This window comes from Polyodon spathula, chromosome 9 (genome assembly GCF_017654505.1).
Source record: "Polyodon spathula isolate WHYD16114869_AA chromosome 9, ASM1765450v1, whole genome shotgun sequence".
NCBI lineage: Eukaryota > Metazoa > Chordata > Actinopteri > Acipenseriformes > Polyodontidae > Polyodon > Polyodon spathula.
This window is the reverse complement of record NC_054542.1, coordinates 50,549,155-50,572,054: the sequence shown is the minus strand read 5'-3', so window position 1 is coordinate 50,572,054 and position 22,900 is coordinate 50,549,155. Positions and strand designations below refer to the sequence as shown.

At 41.4% G+C, this 22,900-nt stretch overlaps 1 protein-coding gene across 1 annotated transcript in view; it reads right to left on the bottom strand.

Moving 5' to 3' along the window:
- LOC121321035 (P protein-like) overlaps positions 1 to 22,900 on the bottom strand; it is a 97,424-nt gene that overhangs the window by 41,152 nt on the left and 33,372 nt on the right. The window contains 5 exon segments of the mRNA XM_041259944.1: positions 5,980 to 6,088; positions 6,855 to 6,912; positions 11,727 to 11,874; positions 16,483 to 16,615; positions 22,712 to 22,850. Of these exon segments, the coding sequence (XP_041115878.1) occupies positions 5,980 to 6,088; positions 6,855 to 6,912; positions 11,727 to 11,874; positions 16,483 to 16,615; positions 22,712 to 22,850 (587 nt within the window).

The following is a 22,900-nucleotide window of genomic DNA, read 5'->3' as shown; positions in this document are numbered from 1 at the left end:
AGAGGGGTCTGAACAAGACTAACCAGAGCAAACACATTCCAATTAAACACTGTATATAGAGGGGTCTGAACAAGACTAACCAGCGCAAACACATTCCAATTAAACACTGTTTATAGAGGGGTCTGAACAAGACTAACCAGCGCAAACACATTCCAATTAAACACTGTTTATAGAGGGGTCTGAACAAGACTAACCAGCGCAAACACATTCCAATTAAACACTGTTTATAGAGGGGTCTGAACAAGACTAACCAGCGCAAACACATTCCAATTAAACACTGTTTATAGAGGGGTCTGAACAAGACTAACCAGCGCAAACACATCCCAATTAAACACTGTTTATAGAGGGGTCTGAACAAGACTAACCAGCGCAAACACATTCCAATTAAACACTGTTTATAGAGGGGTCTGAACAAGACTAACCAGGGCAAACACATTCCAATTAAACACTGTTTATAGAGGGGTCTGAACAAGACTAACCAGCGCAAACACATTCCAATTAAACACTGTTTATAGAGGGGTCTGAACAAGACTAACCAGCGCAAACACATTCCAATTAAACACTGTTTATAGAGGGGTCTGAACAAGACTAACCAGCGCAAACACATTCCAATTAAACACTGTTTATAGAGGGGTCTGAACAAGACTAACCAGCGCAAACACATTCCAATTAAACACTGTTTATAGAGGGGTCTGAACAAGACTAACCAGCGCAAACACATTCCAATTAAACACTGTTTATAGAGGGGTCTGAACAAGACTAACCAGCGCAAACACATTCCAATTAAACACTGTTTATAGAGGGGTCTGAACAAGACTAACCAGCGCAAACACATTCCAATTAAACACTGTATATAGAGGGGTCTGAACAAGACTAACCAGCAAACACATTCCAATTAAACACTGTTTATAGAGGGGTCTGAACAAGACTAACCAGGGCAAACACATTCCAATTAAACACTGTTTATAGAGGGGTCTGAACAAGACTAACCAGCGCAAACACATTCCAATTAAACACTGTTTATAGAGGGGTCTGAACAAGACTAACCAGCGCAAACACATTCCAATTAAACACTGTTTATAGAGGGGTCTGAACAAGACTAACCAGCGCAAACACATTCCAATTAAACACTGTTTATAGAGGGGTCGTGCAATTTTGTCAAGGCTTATGGAGTTGACTTCACCTCATCCTATTAAAAAGAAATGTCTTGCGAGGAATGCATGATCAGCTTCAGATGTTGTTACAAGTTAGCCAAAAGCAAGAGTTTGAAAGAAGAAAAAAAGTTAATAACACCTGCCAGGACTGAATCAAGTGTCATTCCTCAGTGACGACTGTCTCTAAATGTTCTGAAGAATAGTTTCACCAAGTTTGGTTAAACAGTCCTATATGTATGGATGGTCTAACTCCAATATAGGTTCATTTTTTATTTATTTATCAGTTTTATCCCCATTTTTTAGCTCATTTATCAATCACAGTGACTGGAGATCAATGGGCCAGTGCTCACTGGGAAGCTACTGAAACCCAGGGAGGTCAGGGCTCAGCCTGGGCAATCTGCTTGGACTCCTGGGAACCTGACCAGAAGGGGTCTATGAACAGGACAGAATTAATCTGTGCTGCAAATCTACCTCCCGACCAGGAAGGGCGACAAGTACAGTTGATGGTGCGCCCTCACGGGGATGGGCCGACACGATGGTAGGACGGAAGTCTTCCATCTTGGTGAAAGAACGTAGCTGTAAGACTGCGAAACAACTCTAAAATGATCAGCTGTGTTGTGCGCTGTGATTGGTTACAGCCTGGTGCCGTGCTGAACGTGGGGAGGAGTTTGGCAGTACAAAGGGGATGCAGCTATGCGAGTATGGCCCCTTGAGTTGAAAATATAATCCAGCCAAAAGTGTTGTGTTGTTTTTTTTTTGTTTGTAGACAGTGAGTGATCGGGAGCTGAAGGAACCAAACCCAGCGAAAACCCTGGATATCACCCCAAGCAGCAAACACCATGGAAACTTCACTGGACACTTTTCACTGGGAGCACCTGTAGTTTTGCTTGACACTGTGGAGTACTGTGTGTGTGTGTGTGTATGCTGTCACTGAAAATAAACAGTGTTGTACATAGCCCCTCTGTTTGGACTTCCCGTCATTCCTTCCCACCACTCGCATCCTGACAGGGTCCCTGGGGCGAGAGAAGATAAACTCTGCACAATGCTCTACCCTTTAGGGGTGCAAAGACCAGTTAAGCAATCCCTATGGGCCCACCCCCAGTAACTCTGTGTGCCCAGGATTCAAACCAGATTGCATGACTTGCTCTGCCACGGGGGAGCTCACAATGAAATGAAATTGTATGCAGTTGGTACGATTCTGATGGGCAACACACTGAGCAGAGGATTTTCCCCAGAGAACTTTCACACATCCTACAATACGCCAGGGTTGAATTAAATGGCCAAGAATTAAAGGGCAAATCAATCCAGCAGTGCAAGTTTACTTAATGATTAATGACAAGTCATTTCCAGGGCAATGCCAACATTTTCTTCAAGTGTATAAACTGTTGCCCATTATTAATTAAGTCATTGTAGCATTAAGCACAAGTGTTAATGGAAGTAACGTACTTGGGTCCCATGCTGAATCTTATTAATTTATAAAGACAGCATATGCTTGAATTATGACTACGAGGCAGGTGCGAGCACAATCTGCCATTGTGACATCACATTAAGGAAGTGTGAAGTTGTACAGTTAGTGGCTTTTTTGTTTTTAGCACATAAAACATTAGCCAAGCAATAAAAGAAAAAGGTCGTATGCCATTAGGGGTGACATCACCAGGGTATATCTTACAGGCCCACACAGGGAGCTTGTTATGAACAAAGCCCTGATAACTAGCATTGCAGAGGTGCATTGATATTGAAATCACTGCAGGAGTAAACGAAGATAACCAGGTGCTTAGAAAACAAGAGCTGATGCATTGATTAACAGGCCCTGTAAATATTCCCTATTTCAACTGATAACACCCCCATCGATGTAGAACATGTGTTGATGTGTTTTAAATGAGCATTTTCCTTACCCACTCCTGTCTACAGTGGTGTATGCTATAGATGCCATGCTGGCACCTTCCCTTCAAGTTTACCACAGTCATTTTGCATGGTTATTTTACAGTGCCGTGGTTATGCTCTGCATTGACCATAGTTTACCATGTTTAATATGCTTTACCATACTTCTCTACAACACTTTCACTATGCTTTATTATACTTTGCTATGTTTTTACTATAGAAATCTTTTAGAAGGATTAGGTTGAATAATTGGATTCAAAAGTTCGTTGAGATTCTTCCGGATTTCTATTAAATACATATTTGCTAATTTAACTGGACATATCCACTGCACATGTTGTGGTAGGTACTATAATTCTGTGGAAGAGTATTAATCCAGTCCGAAGCCCATGAGAAATGAGGTCACCATGTTCATGCAGATTGAAGAGTGTATGGTAAGGAAAGTCCAAGATGTATCTATAAAAGAGTAATTACATAAGCCTGTGTGGAGGGGCGTGACCACAGGCATGCAGTCACAGTCTGCATACACGCAAACACACACAAATACCAGAAAGAAGAAAAGCAATTCATTAGCTTCCACTGTCTTCAGATAGCACGGTGGAGATAGCTGGGCAGGTGTGTGTGAGCGCAATATAATCAGTGCAAGACTTTCCTGCACCCATTTGAAAATGCTTTACTAAACCTGTAAAGTATAACTTTTCATGCCACAGCTACACAATTTTTCAGACAGACTGCCCTTTACAGATGAACCGTGCAGTGTTTAATTTGAGAAGAAAGCAGCATAGCCAGATTACTTTTTCATAGAGCATCAACCAAGTGACAAATAGCATTGGTTAACAGAAAGAGCACATGGAACAGCAGAGGCAGCGATTAGCACCCCAACCTCAAGCCACACTGCATACTACAAGAGATGGACGACACCTACAAGCAATAACCTGGACTGCAGTTAACTGGTGTTAAGTGTTCTGAACAAAAATGGGAAAAAGCAACCAAACTGCATTTATAAAGATGAACGACCACCATGGGTTATCCAGCTCTTTTAAAAGAGAATGATGCAGCTTATTAGTTAAACTGACATAAACAGCATCTCGAAGTTATTCCTAATATTGTGCCTCATCCCCCACAGAGTTTCAGTAATATGACCACGTTTGGACAGGAAACGTGATCTTTAAAATATCTTTTCACCTAGATACACCAACAGAGTATTTACGAAACGGCACGTTCTTGTTACAGAGTATTTATGAAACGGCACGTTCTTGTTACAGAGTATTTATGAAACGGCACTTTCTTGTTACAGAGTATTTATGAAACGGCACGTTCTTGTTACAGAGTATTTATGAAACGGCACGTTCTTGTTACAGAGTATTTATGAAACGGCACGTTCTTGTTACAGAGTATTTATGAAACGGCACGTTCTTGTTACAGAGTATTTATGAAACGGCACGTTCTTGTTACAGAGTATTTATGGAACGGCACGTTCTTGTTACAGAGTATTTATGAAACGGCACGTTCTTGTTACAGAGTATTTATGAAACGGCACGTTCTTGTTACAGAGTATTTATGAAACGGCACGTTCTTGTTACAGAGTATTTATGAAACGGCACGTTCTTGTTACAGAGTATTTATGAAACGGCACGTTCTTGTTACAGAGTATTTATGGAACGGCACGTTCTTGTTACAGAGTATTTATGAAACGGCACGTTCTTGTTACAGAGTATTTATGAAACGGCACTACAGAGTATTTATGAAACGGCACGTTCTTGTTACAGAGTATTTATGAAACGGCACGTTCTTGTTACAGAGTATTTATGGAATGGCACGTTCTTGTTACAGAGTATTTATGGAACGGCACGTTCTTGTTACAGAGTATTTATGGAATACGTTCTTGTTACAGAGTATTTATGAAACGGCACGTTCTTGTTACAGGGTATTTATGAAACGGCACGTTCTTGTTACAGAGTATTTATGAAACGGCACGTTCTTGTTACAGAGTATTTATGAAACGGCACGTTCTTGTTACAGAGTATTTATGAAACGGCACGTTCTTGTTACAGAGTATTTATGAAACGGCACGTTCTTGTTACAGAGTATTTATGAAACGGCACGTTCTTGTTATTACTTGAGACATAAGTCTTTAATTAACGGTCAGTAAGATCAACACATTGACGTAACAGACTGTATTCTCGGAAGAATTTCCTAATGCTCTGTGCTAATTCTTGTGAGGGAGAGTGTCAAAAATGTAGCTTTTTCATCTCAATGACGTCATAGTGTGTTTTTGGTCAAGTCGAACTTGATCACTTGACACATCCCTGGTATACAAATTCTTGTGCAGAAACTATTTGATGCACCAATCATATAATTTAAGTTCTGCTAAATTCCAAGCCAAGGAATAGATAGAACAAGATAGAGTCCTATGAATAAAAGCAAGAGCAAGTCTAAACAGGCGGCACAGAGCACACAAATTACTAGAATCACTCCTGTCTCTGTTTTACTGGAGTGTAGTAAAATTATTAACTGCCATTTTACCATTTAATTGGGGTATTTCTGAAATATTTGTGGGCAACACATTATTTTATGCATCTCTAATTCCCGGTTACACACGTGTATATATATATTATATTTGGATATATTATATATAATATATATATATATATATATATATATATATATATATATAAGAGTGTTTAAAATAACTACTTTTTTAAAAAAACAAAACAAAACATAATTCCCATGATTTAGTGGAGCAGTTGGAAAACTAGCCATGTAATTACCTACTTGAACTTTTAATTATTATCTTGTAATTATGGATTGCCTGAACACTGTTTAAAAAAGGAAGCCTTACCGTATAATTATTACATGGACCCTATAACTATGCAGTCGAGATACAAGGACAATCCTGTTTATGTAAGTATCTGTTTCCTCAGTAATATTAACACAAGACACTTACCAAGATCAAGATAAGTGCCTGGAACAAAGGAATTGAGAAAGAACGTGAGGATTACAACTCCTAGAACACTGATGCACTTGACCAGGAGGATTCTGTCTGTTATTCTGTGCTGTGGAAATAAAAGAAAAAAAAAAAAAACTGATTTACATGTTATCGAGGTCTGTAATGTTAGCAAGAGAAACCCAGCAATGCAGCACTAAGTGATGCTGACAAGAGTCACACAATGACAAGAAAAGGGCTCTGGTTGACAGTGGCTTCAGAAACAGAGGTATATAATCTAAACACTGTCACATCTGAATGCTACACCTTTAATAAAGATGATCTAAATACTGTCACATCTGAAATACTTCCTGATAGAACCAGTGGTGAAAGAGGACTGATCTCTCAAAACTCACAGTATCTGATTAATATCAGAATCGTCCAGCACGTTGCAATGGGGTCACGCTGCACAGCAGATCTTTCAAAACTCACAGTATCTGATTAATATCAGAATCGTCCAGCACGTTGCAATGGGGTCACGCTGCACAGCAGATCTTTCAAAACTCACAGTATCTGATTAATATCAGAATCGTCCAGCACGTTGCAATGGGGTCACGCTGCACAGCAGATCTTTCAAAACTCACAGTATCTGATTAATATCAGAATCGTCCAGCACGTTGCAATGGGGTCACGCTGCACAGCAGATCTTTCAAATCTACAGTATCTGATTAATATCAGAATCGTCCAGCACGTTGCAATGGGGTCACGCTGCACAGCAGATCTCTCAAAACTACAGTATCTGATTAATATCAGAATCGTCCAGCACGTTGCAATGGGGTCACACTGCACAGCAGATCTTTCAAAACTCATGTCACAGTAACCAGTTTGTTTCTTACATTTTTTGGCAGTTCTTGAATATTAGTTTCCCAGTTTTTATCTTCTTGTGAAATTTGCCTGAAACAAAATGAAGCCAATTTGAACATAGTTTAAATCACTGGCAAATATGTTGACAGGATGCAGCAATGTTCTGCGTAACACTGTGTTAAATATATTGACACTAGGCAGTAATGTTCTGTGTAACACTGTGTTAAATATATTGACAGGATGCAGCAATGTTCTGCGTAACACTGTGTTAAATATACTGACAGGATGCAGTAATGTTCTGCGTAACACTGTGTTAAATATATTGACAGGATGCAGTAATGTTCTGTGTAACACTATGTTAAATATACTGACAGGATGCAGCAATGTTCTGTGTAACACTGTTAAATATATTGACAGGATGCAGCAATGTTCTGCGTAACACTGTGTTAAATATATTGACAAGATGCAGCAATGTTCTGCGTAACACTGTGTTAAATATACTGACAGGATGCAGCAATGTTCTGCGTAACACTGTGTTAAATATATTGACAGGATGCAGCAATGTTCTGCGTAACACTGTGTTAAATATATTGACAGGATGCAGCAATGTTCTGTGTAACACTGTGTTAAATATATTGACAGGATGCAGCAATGTTCTGCGTAACACTGTGTTAAATATATTGACAGGATGCAGCAATGTTCTGCGTAACACTGTGTTAAATATATTGACAGGATGCAGCAATGTTCTGCGTAACACTGTGTTAAATATACTGACAGGATGCAGCAATGTTCTGCGTAACACTGTGTTAAATATATTGACAGGATGCAGCAATGTTCTGCGTAACACTGTGTTAAATATATTGACAGGATGCAGCAATGTTCTGCGTAACACTGTGTTAAATATATTGACAGGATGCAGCAATGTTCTGTGTAACACTGTGTTAAATATATTGACAGGATGCAGCAATGTTCTGCGTAACACTGTGTTAAATATATTGACAGGATGCAGCAATGTTCTGCGTAACACTGTGTTAAATATATTGACAGGATGCAGCAATGTTCTGTGTAACACTGTGTTAAATATATTGACAGGATGCAGCAATGTTCTGCGTAACACTGTGTTAAATATACTGACAGGATGCAGCAATGTTCTGTGTAACACTGTGTTAAATATATTGACAGGATGCAGCAATGTTCTGCGTAACACTGTGTTAAATATATTGACAGGATGCAGCAATGTTCTGCGTAACACTGTGTTAAATATATTGACAGGATGCAGCAATGTTCTGCGTAACATTGTGTTAAATATATTGACAGGATGCAGCAATGTTCTGCGTAACACTGTGTTAAATATATTGACAGGATGCAGCAATGTTCTGCGTAACACTGTGTTAAATATATTGACAGGATGCAGCAATGTTCTGCGTAACACTGTGTTAAATATATTGACAGGATGCAGCAATGTTCTGCGTAACACTGTGTTAAATATATTGACAGGATGCAGCAATGTTCTGCGTAACATTGTGTTAAATACATTGACAGGATGCAGCAATGTTCTGCGTAACACTGTGTTAAATATATTGACAGGATGCAGCAATGTTCTGCGTAACACTGTGTTAAATATATTGACAGGATGCAGCAATGTTCTGCGTAACACTGTGTTAAATATATTGACAGGAGGCAGCAATGTTCTGCGTAACACTGTGTTAAATATATTGACAGGATGCAGCAATGTTCTGCATACACTGTGTGTTAAATATTAGGAAATGGTGGTGGCAGTTACTCATGTCAGAATGTCTTGTAAGACTTGAATGGATTGTGGAATATAGAGCATCTTGTTAGGTGGAATTGCTACCTTATTATGGCAGTCTACATTTTTCTTTACATATTGCACATTTAAACCAAGTACAGTCAAACAAGACCCATTGTTAATGTCACCCATCCAAAACACAGTGGATAGAGACAAGCTCCAAACAGTATCATTTTAGTTATCATCACACTCTGGTTAATAACAGTCACAGTTATCAATCATACACATCACTGAGGTCCAACCACTGAATATGAAGTTTCTACTTCAAATGCTATAAGACAAGAGGCTCATGCAGGGCAGTGGAGCTTTGTAAAAGCACTGCTGAATATAATAATATAATAACAGTCTACAAGGGTAGACTACACACCGTAGAGCAGCAGGAGCTGGCTCTGCTTCAGCAGGAGCTGGCTCTGCCTCCTCCACCTCCACCAGCAGAGGTTGAATACCTGCTGGGTCCCCATCCACCAGCAGAGGGTGAATGCCTGCTGGGTCCCTTTCCACCAGCAGAGGTTGAATACCTGCCGGGTCCCCGTCCACCAGCACAGGGTGTATGCCTGCTGGGTCCCTTTCCACCAGCAGAGGATGAATGCCTGCTGGTATCACTTCCCCCACCATCATGAGGAGAAGAGCTGGAGCTGCCTCTGCCTCCATCACCATCAGGCACCATGAAGGGAGAGGAGCAGGAGCTGCCTCTCCCTTCACCAGAAGGACCCGGACTAGATGCTGGTGGCCTATGGAAGGCAGCCTATGGAAGGGCTGCTGAGAGAAGCACGGGGAAGAACCGCCCGGCCACAGTGGCCGAGAAGAGGGTCAAAACCCACACCCCAGCTTGTCCTGACCCTGTTCACGTCTTCGCCCAAGGATACCTGCCTCGCTTCGCCCACGGATGGCTGCCGCGCTTTGCCCAAGGATGCCTGGCGTGCTTCGCATCGCCTGGGGTGGCTAGCTGCTCCACATCACCAGGGGCTGCCTCTATCTCCCCATTGCCTGTGGAGCCACCGGTGGCAGGGTATGAGGGAGAAGCAGAGCTCTCACTGCTGCCTCTATGGCCAGGAGCTCCCCTCCCGAGTTCTTCTCCCGAGGGTCCGCTGCTGCCTTCGCCTGGGGCTGTCTGCTCTGCTTCACCTGGGGTCACCGGAACCGCTTCGCAAGGGGTCGCCATCAGCTCTGATTGGCCGCAGGGGTCAGTGTGGCTGAAGCCCCACCAGAGGCAGCTGCCGGCTATGAAGAAGGGGGGAGAGGTCAGGAGACCACCTTCCTCAGCAGCCTTTCCGCTGCAAGGACTGCTCCAGCTGAATGAGTCAGCCAGGAAGCTGGCAGTTTTTCCGCTGCCAGGGGTGCAACGGGACAGAGCAGCTTTTCCGCAGCGGGAGTGGACCACCACGCTGTCAGCCTTGCCACTACCTGCAGGGGAGCAGACAGCATTTTCAGCATGGGCCCAGTGAAGCCTCCCTTCCTGGCCCAAGAATTTGACCTGGAGTGCTAGGTTTTTAAGGGGGGAGGTGGCTGTTGAGGCCAGGTGTGCTTTACACAAGGGGGGGGGGGTATATGTGGCAAAGTTCCCTGCCCCTGGGCTATTTACTTGTGTTATATGTTACGTGTAGTGTGTTAAAGTTGGTGTATAGTCATTGGTACACGTTATAAATGTTGTGTGTTTAATGTTGGTGTTTAGTCATTGTACATTTGTATTTAGGCACAAGGATTGCACAGCACTTCACATGCAAGTATAAAGTAATAATATGTGAGCACTGGGAATTGCACTTTATTAATTCACGTGCAGTTGTACCGAGACTCCAATTGAATGATTGATTAGCAATTAAGTCTATGTTACATGAATACATCAATGCACTGCTGAATATAGAGTGAATACATCAACACAATGCTGAATATAGAGTGAACACATCAACGCACTGCTGAATATAGAGTGAATACATCAACACAATGCTGAATATAGAGTGAATACATCAACACACTTGAATATACAGTGAATACATCAACACACTGCTGAATATAGAGTGAACACATCAACGCACTGCTGAATATAGAGTGAACACATCAACACACTGCTGAATATAGAGTGAACACATCAACACACTGCTGAATATAGAGTGAACACATCAACACACTGCTGAATATAGAGTGAACACATCAACACAATGCTGAATATAGAGTGAATACATCAACACACTGCTGAATATAGAGTGAATACATCAACACACTGCTGAATATAGAGTGAACACATCAACGCACTGCTGAATATAGAGTGAACACATCAACGCACTGCTGAATATAGAGTGAACACATCAACGCACTGCTGAATATAGAGTGAACACATCAACGCACTGCTGAATATAGAGTGAACACATCAACGCGCTGCTGAATATAGAGTGAACACATCAACGCGCTGCTGAATATAGAGTGAACACATCAACGCGCTGCTGAATATAGAGTGAACACATCAACGCGCTGCTGAATATAGAGTGAACACATCAACGCACTGCTGAATATAGAGTGAACACATCAACGCGCTGCTGAATATAGAGTGAACACATCAACACACTGCTGAATATAGAGTGAACACATCAACACACTGCTGAATATAGAGTGAACACATCAACACACTGCTGAATATAGAGTGAACACATCAACACACTGCTGAATATAGAGTGAACACATCAACGCACTGCTGAGTATAGAGTGAACACATCAACTGCACTGCTGAATATAGAGTGAACACATCAACGCACTGCTGAATATAGAGTGAACACATCAACGCACTGCTGAATATAGAGTGAACACATCACTGCACTGCTGAATATAGAGTGAACACATCAACGCACTGCTGAATATAGAGTGAACACATCAACGCACTGCTGAATATAGAGTAAACACATCAACGCACTGCTGAGTATAGAGTGAACACATCAACGCACTGCTGAATATAGAGTGAACACATCAACGCACTGCTGAATATAGAGTGAATACATCAACACACTGCTGAGTATAGAGTGAACACATCAACGCACTGCTGAATATCTGGTATCTGCATGCCATCCAGCACAGATGAAGACATACATAATAAAAGCCATGTTACCTTTGAAATGTTTGCAACTTCTTCCTCAGAAGGCTCTCCAGAGTCAGCACTTTGTGCATCAAGAGACACTTCACTGCAGTCTCTTCACGACTGGCAGGGTTAATGCACTGAGCCGTGAGTCTCCACACATGGATTTCATGCTTTAGTTCTGAACACAACAGTAAACACAGGTGAGAACAAGGACACTGGCCTGTACAAAATCAAGCAGATATTGTACAAATTACACTGCATGCTTTACTGCAATACAGAAAAGTATTCTAAAAACAAACTTGTATGGAACAACATATAAATACTTGTATATATAATATTATATATAATATATATATAGATATATATATATATATATATATATATATATATATATATATATATAGAGAGATAGAGAGAGAGAGAGAGAGAGAGAGAGAGAGAGAGAGAGAGAGAGAGGAGAGAGAGAGAGACATAGTAAAAAAATGTACATACCCCAATGGAAATTTATAATTTCTAGGAATTTTTTGAAAAAAAATAATTATAGGAAAAATCTCTGGTAGCAAAACTTTTGCTTTGTGGATGAGGAAAAAAAATTTAAAGAAATACATTTCTACAATTTTTTTTTTTTTTTTTTTTTTGCAAAACTTCATAAGTATTCATACCCTGACAAGGACAATTACATTAATAGCTAGTTGAGGCACCTTTAGCCATAATAAACTATTTGGATATTTGTCAAAACCTTTGACCAGAATTCATATCCATCATTCAAATTCCATTTTGCAAACTTTAAGTGATGTATCCTTGTAACATTTTCCTAAGAGTGGCTTCTTCCTTGGCCTGCAACCATTGAGAGCTTCACCATGCAATACTGGACCTGTGATTGAAATGGAAACCCCAGTCACACTTGCAGCCAGTTCACTTTGAATATCTTTGGCAGTCAATCTCAGATTGTTATTAACCTTCCTCACAATTTTTCTACTTGTTCTTGGTGAAAGAACTGTCTTTCTTCCAGACCAAGGGAGAGTGTGATAGTACCATGAATCTTTTTGTATCCTTCATGTTCTGCCTAAGGTCTTCAGATAGCTCTTTACTTTTTTTCCCATATTGACTTATTGGTAATAACAGCAATGTCCATCTACAATCCGGCATTTTCTAGACTTTTCTAGAATTAGGTTCTGCATTATCATATTGGAATTTCTAGCGCCGTGTAGACAATGCTATCATAGCATCAAAGATTATGAATATTTTTCAGTCAGCATTTTTGGAATTTTGCAAAAAAATTGCTGAAATAAGTAATTGCAGAAATCCATTTCTCGTAACTTTCTTTCCTCATCCTCAAAAACAATGCTTTTGCTACAAAGGATTTTTCCTATAATTATTTGTTTGTGAGAATTTTCTAGAAATGATCAATTTCCATTGGGGTATGTAAACTTTGACTACAGCTGTAGCATGAAGAAAGCCAAACAAAGACTAAATTAATGTAAAATCGAGCGGCAGCCCTAATTATATATATATATTACATACTGTATATATACACACTCACACATATATATAGTGAAAATAATTACAAAGCTGAAAAGCATGTGCACGTGTATATATGAAATATATTTTACATATTTGGAACTTAGTATTGTTAAATAGCTAAGCTAGTGAATAAACTGTTTTGTAAAGTTTGTTTTTATGTGAGCGTTCACACAGATGGAATTGCCACACCATGCTTCTTGTCAGTAGTTTAGTTTGAAATAAAGCCGGTTGTCATGAGTCTGATTCTGAGCAGAGCAAAGAGTGCCATCAAGAGGAGAGTCTGCACATGGAAGCCGAGTCCAATACACTGTACAGGAGCTCTTCACTGTGCACACTGCTGCACTGAACACATACACACGAGACAGCTTTACTTTATACACACCACTACCGCCCCGATAGATGGAATCAATGCAGCCTTGTCTAAGATTTTAGTACTCTGTTCTATATAATATATCAATTCATTGTTACATTGCACTGCATACAGTATTTGTCTTCTGTCTGCAATTCATGAACACAGAGGCACCACAACCCATCCTATTTATAATTCATTGATACAGTGGAAAAACACAAAGTGAGCACTTGGCTGACATTGAAGGGAGCGTTCCCTTTTATGTGCAGATACTGTATCTTTAAAGTCTAGCTCTGAGAACTTCAAAGCATAGAATGCTATATTTTGTACAATTTGCAATGTTGTGTGTTAATACAGCTTATCTGTAGTTGCACCAATTGCACTTCATCTTTTCTTTTGAGCAATAGATTTGATGATTTGTATTATTTTTATTTAGAGAATGTCCAATTATTATTTTTGTGCAACCCCCTGGCGACTTGGGAAACGAAGGCTGAAACACACGTCCTCTGAAACATGTTCCTGTCAATCCGTCATTTTTTGCACTGCGGATCCACAGCGAATCCACCAGACCTATAGTGCCAGAGGATGACACAGATCTGAATAGCTCCACTGCAGACCCATAGGGGTCGCTGGTACTCTGTGAACCATGGATTGTCCTGCCAACCTAAGCCCTCCCTACCCAGAAACGCCGTGGAACCCCCGGTCACGGTCGGCAATGACATTGCATGGATTCGAACCTGCTCTCTCCAGGCAATAGGGCGCATCCTGCACTCCATGCGGAGCGCCTTTACCGGATGCGCCATTCAGGAGCCCCCCCTAGTAGCTTCTTTTGAAGCTGTCTGTGAGCGCTATCTGGTGTTGTCTCCCCAACACAAAGAGAAGCTTCAATCTCTTCGGTAGTTACTGTCACAGTTTAATACAGCCTGCTTCATGTTCACAGTCTCTTCCACAGCTTGGTGTGTCTCTTAGTAAGGCTCAAATTAAACACCCTCCCGGAATGAAAGAGGATTACCCTTCTTTTTTTAAATTATTTTTTGGACAGCTGGAAGTTCTTTTTGTGGTAATGTAAGGGAAGGATTGAGGGATGGAGGAGAGGGGAGCAGAGAGAAGAGGGGTCATTCCAGTTGTGTGATTGAGGGATGGAGGACCAGGGGGGGGTGGGATGGGGGGGTCATCCCTACCCCTCCGTTCTCTCTTCTCCCCAGGAAGGTCAACACACTCATTCCTACCTCCTCCCCACTTGAGGGATGGAGGAGGAGAGTAAGGTCAGCACAGAGGGAAGGGGGGTTATTCCCATCATGTGATTGAGGGATGGACACTAACTCCCTACCCTCTTCTCCCCTGGAAGGCTTCCCCAGGGTCATTTAGTATGTGATTGAGGGATATCCTCCCTACCTCCCTTCAGTAGTGTGATTGAATCATGGAGGGGGGGGGGGGGGGATTCCAGTCCATGTCATGTGATACATACTAGGACCCCCCTTCTAGTAAGGATCCCTACCTCCTAGCTCAAGAGAGGTCATCCCAACGTGTGAGTAAGGTTAGCACACTAACTCCCTACCTCCTCTCCTCCCACCTCGGGGCCCCCAGTCCAGTCAACACATTGACGGGGATGGAGGAGGGGGGGGGAGGGGAGGATCATTCCAGTCATGTGATTGAGGGATGGAGGAGGAGAGGGGGCACAGGGAAGAGGGGTTATTCCAGTCGTGTGATTGAGGGATGGAGGAGAGCAAGGCAGAGGGAAGGGGAGGGTCATTCCATGTGGTCTAACTCCCTACCTCCTCTCCCCCCGTCTCTCTTCCCCTGGGTCATTCTAGTTATGTGATTGAGGGATGGAGGAGAAGTCATTCCAGTCGTGTGATTGAGGAATGAAGGAGAGGGGGCAGAGGGAAGGGGGGGGTCATTCCAATCATGTGACTGAGGGATGGAGGAGAGGGGGGCAGAGGGAAGGGGAGGGTCATTCCAGGCGTGTGATTGAGGGATGGAAGAGAGGTCATTCCAGGCGTGTGATTGAGGGATGGAGGAGAACGAGGCAGATGGAAGGGGAGGATCATTCCAGTTGTGTGATTGAGGGACGGAGGAGAGGTCATTCCAGTCGTGTGATTGAGGGATGGAGGGGGGGGGGGCAGAGTGAAGAGGAGGGTCATTCCATGTCTCTTTGTGCATAGCAGTCAGAAAAGAGTTATTCAATGATATATGGTTGTTTGGACAGTCAGCATGTAAGGAACAATCTGATATGCTATGTGCACTGCATTACATAAACAGACAAGCTGCCACTTCAGGACAAATATTTACACAAACTAGAAAGTTAAACATGTTTTAAACATAAAACAGGACATAAAATAAAATGGACGTCGCGTGATTCCCAAGAAGTGCAGGCGGCATCAAATCTCCATGCCATCCTCTAGAGACAGTACATATAGTAGAACAGTGCTTTCTACTTGTATCTGCATGAATGCTGCACCACAGCATTGGCACAGAACTGTACCACTCCCAGACCAAAGGTACTGTAATTGAAAAGTGCATCCTGTGTACCCATGTACTGTCAGCACTGAGCACTATCAAATAAGATATTTGTACAAAATGAAACGCATGTAGAGTGAAACTGCTAGCAGTCTTGGGATACTGTATAAGCTTAAACCAAAGTAAATCAAAGATTTATCAAATAATGCATTTTAAGATGTTACTTCTTAACAAATGGTTTTAGTGTGCTGTTTGTCATGTGTCAATAAGATTAGATTTAGTCTATCTGAGGTTCAGTTTCCTTCAAAGCTCCGAATGAAGTACAGACTGCAAACTCCTCCTGGCTCAGCTGGGACGGCAGGCTTTATCAGCTCTGGAAAGGATCACAAGTGCCGAGATACCTGCAAGCGCAGCAACATCGAATACTGCAATCGGACATTGAAAAAGACAAACCTACCAACTCACTAGGTTCCTTGTTGTACAGTTTTTTGTTACAATAAAGCAGCCTCAGGAATGGAAAGGTCGTCATTAGAACAAGAGCTACTCCCAGGAACATGTACCTCGTGAACGCTGCAAAATCGATCCCCTGAAACAACAGAACAGCATTTCAAAAAGGAAACACTACATATGACGTGTCTCTCATTACCATGTATTTACATTGCAGTTACTTACTAAATACATGTGCACTTTCACAGTTACAATGTTATTATACATAGTTGCAAAGTAAATCTGTAACATGTTTGCATGATATAATCTTAATCCTAACCCTTTTCTCATACAATTGTGTACTTACATGTATGGTGCAAAAAGATTTACATGTTAAGAGCACTGTAACTATGCATAATAGCATTGTAATTATGTGTAAGTACACAAGCATTTACAATGTAACTACTACGAGATACACAGTAATTAGGCACCTAATGTGAAGTGTTACCTGAAAAAAAGTGTGCAAAACTATCTAACGACTTAGTGGAGGATTTACTATTTCCCACGTACATAAAACCTTCTTATACAAGTCAGACAACCTTTCTTTTGAAAACCATTACGATTCATGTTTTACAAAGAAATATCACCGAATCACCCATTACAATACTTTCTGTTCATCACCAAACTCAAAGACTCCAAGGGCCATCATTATCAAAGCAGCTTCTAACAAGGCAGTGCTAACCTGTTAGTCTCACTCAATTTTGATTTATTTTTATTTAGATTATGGAGTGTCCAATAAGATTCAGTTTCTCCCCAATTTGAAATACCCAATTCAATTTCACTTCTCCAGTGTGTAACCCACATACTGTCCCAGGCACCCCCATTCTGGCAGTTCAGTTTTATATCGCTAAACTAATGAAACTGCCTATTCAACAGGGGGAAGAAAAGACAGCAATTCTTTTTAACCTGGATAGCCAGCCCATCTCAGGAAGGAGGCACGAGGAAACATCTGTCTACTTGACTTGGTTTCTTATAGATTTAATTTAAACAGTTTCACTGTTGGGTTAAGACTCAAAGGAATATTCCAGAGAACGAAAACGAAGATGCTGGAATCACACACTCTGCATTATCATGTGCTTCACGCTGTCCAAGAACGAAGACGCTGGAATCACACACTCTGCATTATCATGTGCTTCACGCTGTCCAAGAACGAAGACGCTGGAATCACACACTCTGCATTATCATGTGCTTCACGCTGTCCAAGAACGAAGACGCTGGAATCACACACTCTGCATTATCATGTGCTTCACGCTGTCCAAGAACGAAGACGCTGGAATCACACACTCTGCATTATCATGTGCTTCACGCTGTCCAAGAACGAAGACGCTGGAATCACACACTCTGCATTATCATGTGCTTCACACTGTCCAAGAACGAAGACGCTGGAATCACACACTCTGCATTATCATGTGCTTCACACTGTCCAAGAACGAAGACGCTGGAATCACACACTCTGCATTATCATGTGCTTCACACTGTCCAAGAACGAAGACGCTGGAATCACACACTCTGCATTATCATGTGCTTCACGCTGTCCAAGAACGAAGACGCTGGAATCACACACTCTGCATTATCATGTGCTTCACGCTGTCCAAGAACGAAGACGCTGGAATCACACACTCTGCATTATCATGTGCTTCACGCTGTCCAAGAACGAAGACGCTGGAATCACACACTCTGCATTATCATGTGCTTCACGCTGTCCAAGAACGAAGACGTTGGAATCACACACTCTGCATTATCATGTGCTTCACGCTGTCCAAGAACGAAGACGCTGGAATCACACACTCTGCATTATCATGTGCTTCACACTGTCCAAGAACGAAGACGCTGGAATCACACACTCTGCATTATCATGTGCTTCACGCTGTCCAAGAACAAAGACGCTGGAATCACACACTCTGCATTATCATGTGCTTCACGCTGTCCAAGAACGAAGACGCTGGAATCACACACTCTGCATTATCATGTGCTTCACACTGTCCAAGAACGAAGACGCTGGAATCACACACTCTGCATTATCATGTGCTTCACGCTGTCCAAGAACGAAGACGCTGGAATCACACACTCTGCATTATCATGTGCTTCACACTGTCCAAGAACGAAGACACTGGAATTACACACTCTGCATTATTACGTGCTTCATACTGTCCAAGTAGGAAGATGCTGGAATTACACATACTGCACTATCAAGTGCGTCACACTGTCCACTACTCTTAAAAGCAAGCTCCAGCACATCTGGTCGTCCAGTGACCCTACAATCCAATTATCCAAGTATTCAATTAAGTAGCCGGCTTTCCCAAACACCAAAACTCAATCCAGGTTAGCTGTTGGATGAATAGAGGATAGTCCTGTACATCCATGCAGTGCTGTAGTTATTCCATGAATGCATTTGGGTGAAAGAGTGGGATGTTTAAGAGTACCCTCAAGAAAGAATTAACCAGCAAACTCCCCTAACTGTTAATGAGTATTTTGCTTATATAAGAAGCACATATAATTATATTTTTTATAATTATTAAAATTATTTTGTATATTAATTATTTTTTAATAAAATATTAATAAAAATATTTAATAAAATATTAATAAAAATATTCTTCTTTAAATATATTATTATATATATTATATATATATAGTATATATATATATATATATATATATATATATATATGTGTGACCGGCTGGCGAGTGGTCGAGGCCCCAGAGACAGGCACTGCATGGTTTTTATATGTAAACTAAGTCAAAAATAAAACAGGGCCAACAGGGCCAGTTCCCGGATTTAAACACAAAACTTACAAAAATAAAGATTTCCAGGCTAGGCGATGCCTTCACTGGATTTAGAAAATTCAAAAAAAGCACCAGCACCAGCACCAGCACCAGCACCAGCACCAGCACCAGCACCAGCACCAGCACCAGCCTGTTTCCTCAACTCCCTCCTCCTAATGGGAAGCAGAGGCCTCCTTTTATGTCAGGTGGCTGGGCGCTGATTGATTGTTAATTAACCTAATCAACTAATCAACCCCAGCCACCTGAACATAATAAACCCAGGCAGGTAGGGGAAATTAATCCCATCCCTGCCAATTTAAAAATTTATTTGCTTTGCTCTACCACAATATATTAATAAGTATGTATAGTGTATTGTATCATGAGACAGCGTGGGTCAAGTTGTTGTATAATGAAATAATAAAATAATATTAGTAATATAAACAAATGTGTTTTTAAAGTGGTTGACCTTAGAAACCAACCTTGTATATTGTATTGTGGTCTCCTAATCCAGAATGGCATGGTTCATTCATGTAGCACCCTTTGCTACAGTCATTGTCATTAAGCCACAGAGATACCTGGTATTATCTATTCATTAGTATGTAGAGGGGGCTTTCATTAAAGTTTCATTTTCAACAAGGATTGAACAGGTGATTGGAGCTTAACAGGATTACTTCAGCTAAGAGTACGCAATGTTACTGAAATCCTACAATCAATCTGCTGTTAATGATATGGTTCCTGCTCATGCCAACAGCCTGATAAACAACACTCCCCCCTCTCAAGCTCCACAGAGGTGTCATTTCAAATAAAGAAATGTAACCCTTTAAGTGATAAGAAGCAGTGTGGTTTCTGCACTCATGCACTGGCTACTGGAACACATTTCTTCTAACCCTTCAGCTTGACCATGCATGGCTATTATTTACTCAAATATCAGCATGCACACCGATTGCACCGATTGAGAAGCCCAAACCCAAGGGGTATGTTTCTGGTATTAGTACAGCATTAGCATTGTTGTGATCAGTAACAGCTCCAGTGTAAAGAGAAGCCTAAGGGATATTTTTTTTTCTCACAGAGACAAATCTGAAACAGGACTGTGCAAAACACCTGACAATCCTGCAAACATCAGAGACAAATCTAAAAGAACAGGACCGGCAAAACACCTGACAATCCTGCAAACATCAGAGACAAATCTAAAAGACAGGACCATGCAAAACACCTGACAATCCTGCAAACATCAGAGACAAATCTAAAAGACAGGACCGTGCAAAACACCTGACAATCCTGCAAACATCACAGAGACAAATCTAAAAGAACAGGACCGTGCAAAACACCTGACAATCCTGCAAACATCACAGAGACAAATCTAAAAGACAGGACCGTGCAAAACACCTGACAATCCTGCAAACATCACAGAGACAAATCTAAAAGACAGGACCGTGCAAAACACCTGACAATCCTGCAAACATCACAGAGACAAATCTAAAAGACAGGACCGGCAAAACACCTGACAATCCTGCAAACATCACAGAGACAAATCTAAAAGAACAGGACCGGCAAAACACCTGACAATCCTGCAAACATCAGAGACAAATCTAAAAGAACAGGACCGGCAAAACACCTGACAATCCTGCAAACATCAGAGACAAATCTAAAACAGGACCGTGCAAAACACCTGACAATCCTGCAAACATCACAGAGACAAATCTAAAAGAACAGGACCGGCAAAACACCTGACAATCCTGCAAACATCAGAGACAAATCTAAAAGAACAGGACCGGCAAAACACCTGACAATCCTGCAAACATCAGAGACAAATCTAAAACAGGACCGTGCAAAACACCTGACAATCCTGCAAACATCACAGAGACAAATCTAAAAGAACAGGACCGGCAAAACACCTGACAATCCTGCAAACATCAGAGACAAATCTAAAAGAACAGGACCGTGCAAAACACCTGACAATCCTTCGAACATCGTCGAGGCTCGCGAGCTGCATGTATTGACACATGATGAAATTGAAGCATGAACTCAGGAAATAAAAAGAAAACACCTGTGACTAAACTGTTTATTCCAGGTGAACCCACCAGTAAAATAAAACAACCGCCCTCTAACAGCAGTGGCCCGTGAATGTGATGGGTAGAAACACACTTCGCAATGTAACAAGAAATTGCAGGAACTCAAGTCACACTGGGAGTGTCTCTTGTAATACGCATATTGTTAAATTCCTGCACCCCTAATACAATTTTGCACACCTACCCCAACCAGGTCCAAAAGGAAAAACTATTTTCTTTTTTCATCTTTGAAGTGTTCTGCTTCCTGTACCCTCCTCAGCGCAGAGGGTTTGTTTCAAATGGATCTGTAGACAGCCAGAGGTGACACCTGCCCTCGAGAAAACCTTAAAGCTCAACAGCTTCTGCTGACTGAAAGTAGGAAATCTTCAGAGGAGCTGAGAAAACTCAGGAACAGCAAGTCAAAATGAAAGCTGCGGGGCTCCACAATAAAGTTCACATTCACAACCTTTCACCACCGTTCGGTCTGCGCACATTCAGCACACCTATTTACTCTCTAGTTTGTTTACATTGTTGTATTCATCTGATTTCTTAACAAACACCTTATAGTCTGATAAAACTGCAGTGTTTTCTGCTTACATGTGAGAGATCAATATAACTGTCCTACACACAGACTGCTGTGTAGGACACGTCCTCTGATTAGACACTCACACAGGTGCAATGAAGGTACTGGTCCACAGCACTTGCAACACCTATTTCCCCATCTTTTGTGGTGGTTTGCAATAAAGTCAGATGAGGTCATATAAAAAAGTGTGCTGGTTTGACATGGAATGAGCAGGGCACAGAGAAGATTGGGAACACAGGGTTCTTTGTTTTCAGGTGTATTTTTGGTCACATGATGTCCCTTTAAAGTTATATTGAGCAGACTTAAATGTTTGGAAAAGCATTGACTGTTGAAACTTGAATGAGGCTATGATTCTATTTCACTGATAGTATTAAAAAAAAAGCTCCTTATTTTCTATTCAAACTGAACACAAAAAGCAAGTTCAGCTAAATTGCTTTTCCCGGATTTAAAATCTTAACAACTTGTTGAAAAAAATGTTAAAACCTGTATTGCAAATACACAGGGCCATCACGTGATCACTAATAGTCTTTGTCATACAGCAAGAACTGGATGACTGACTCCCTCGTGGTGTGTGTGTCTCTGTGTGGGTGAGGGTGAGTGTGATGTTTTTATAACAACATGTTAAAGACTTAATCACAATTGCAATTACAATTGCACATTGCCTATTACTAAAATTAGGGGTCTATAAAATATTTAAGAAATGCCTAAGTTACAAGCGGGCAAGAAGATCTCAAGCCACAGAGGATTCCAGGCTACTGTACGCCCTGCTACTGCCACAAGTAGTATAGTAAGAATTGCACACTTTCTTCCGCAGGTCTTGGTTTGAGACGATGATCACATTGGGTGGATCCCCGACAGCTGTGGCAGCTCCTCCAGTGTTTGTGAAAATCACTTCTGCAATCAGGACATGCCTCGGGTCTAGATTAAGCACCTCGCACAACCTGCAGGGTAAAGCACAGGACACAGAAAAGCCCTTGAGTCTTGATTAGAC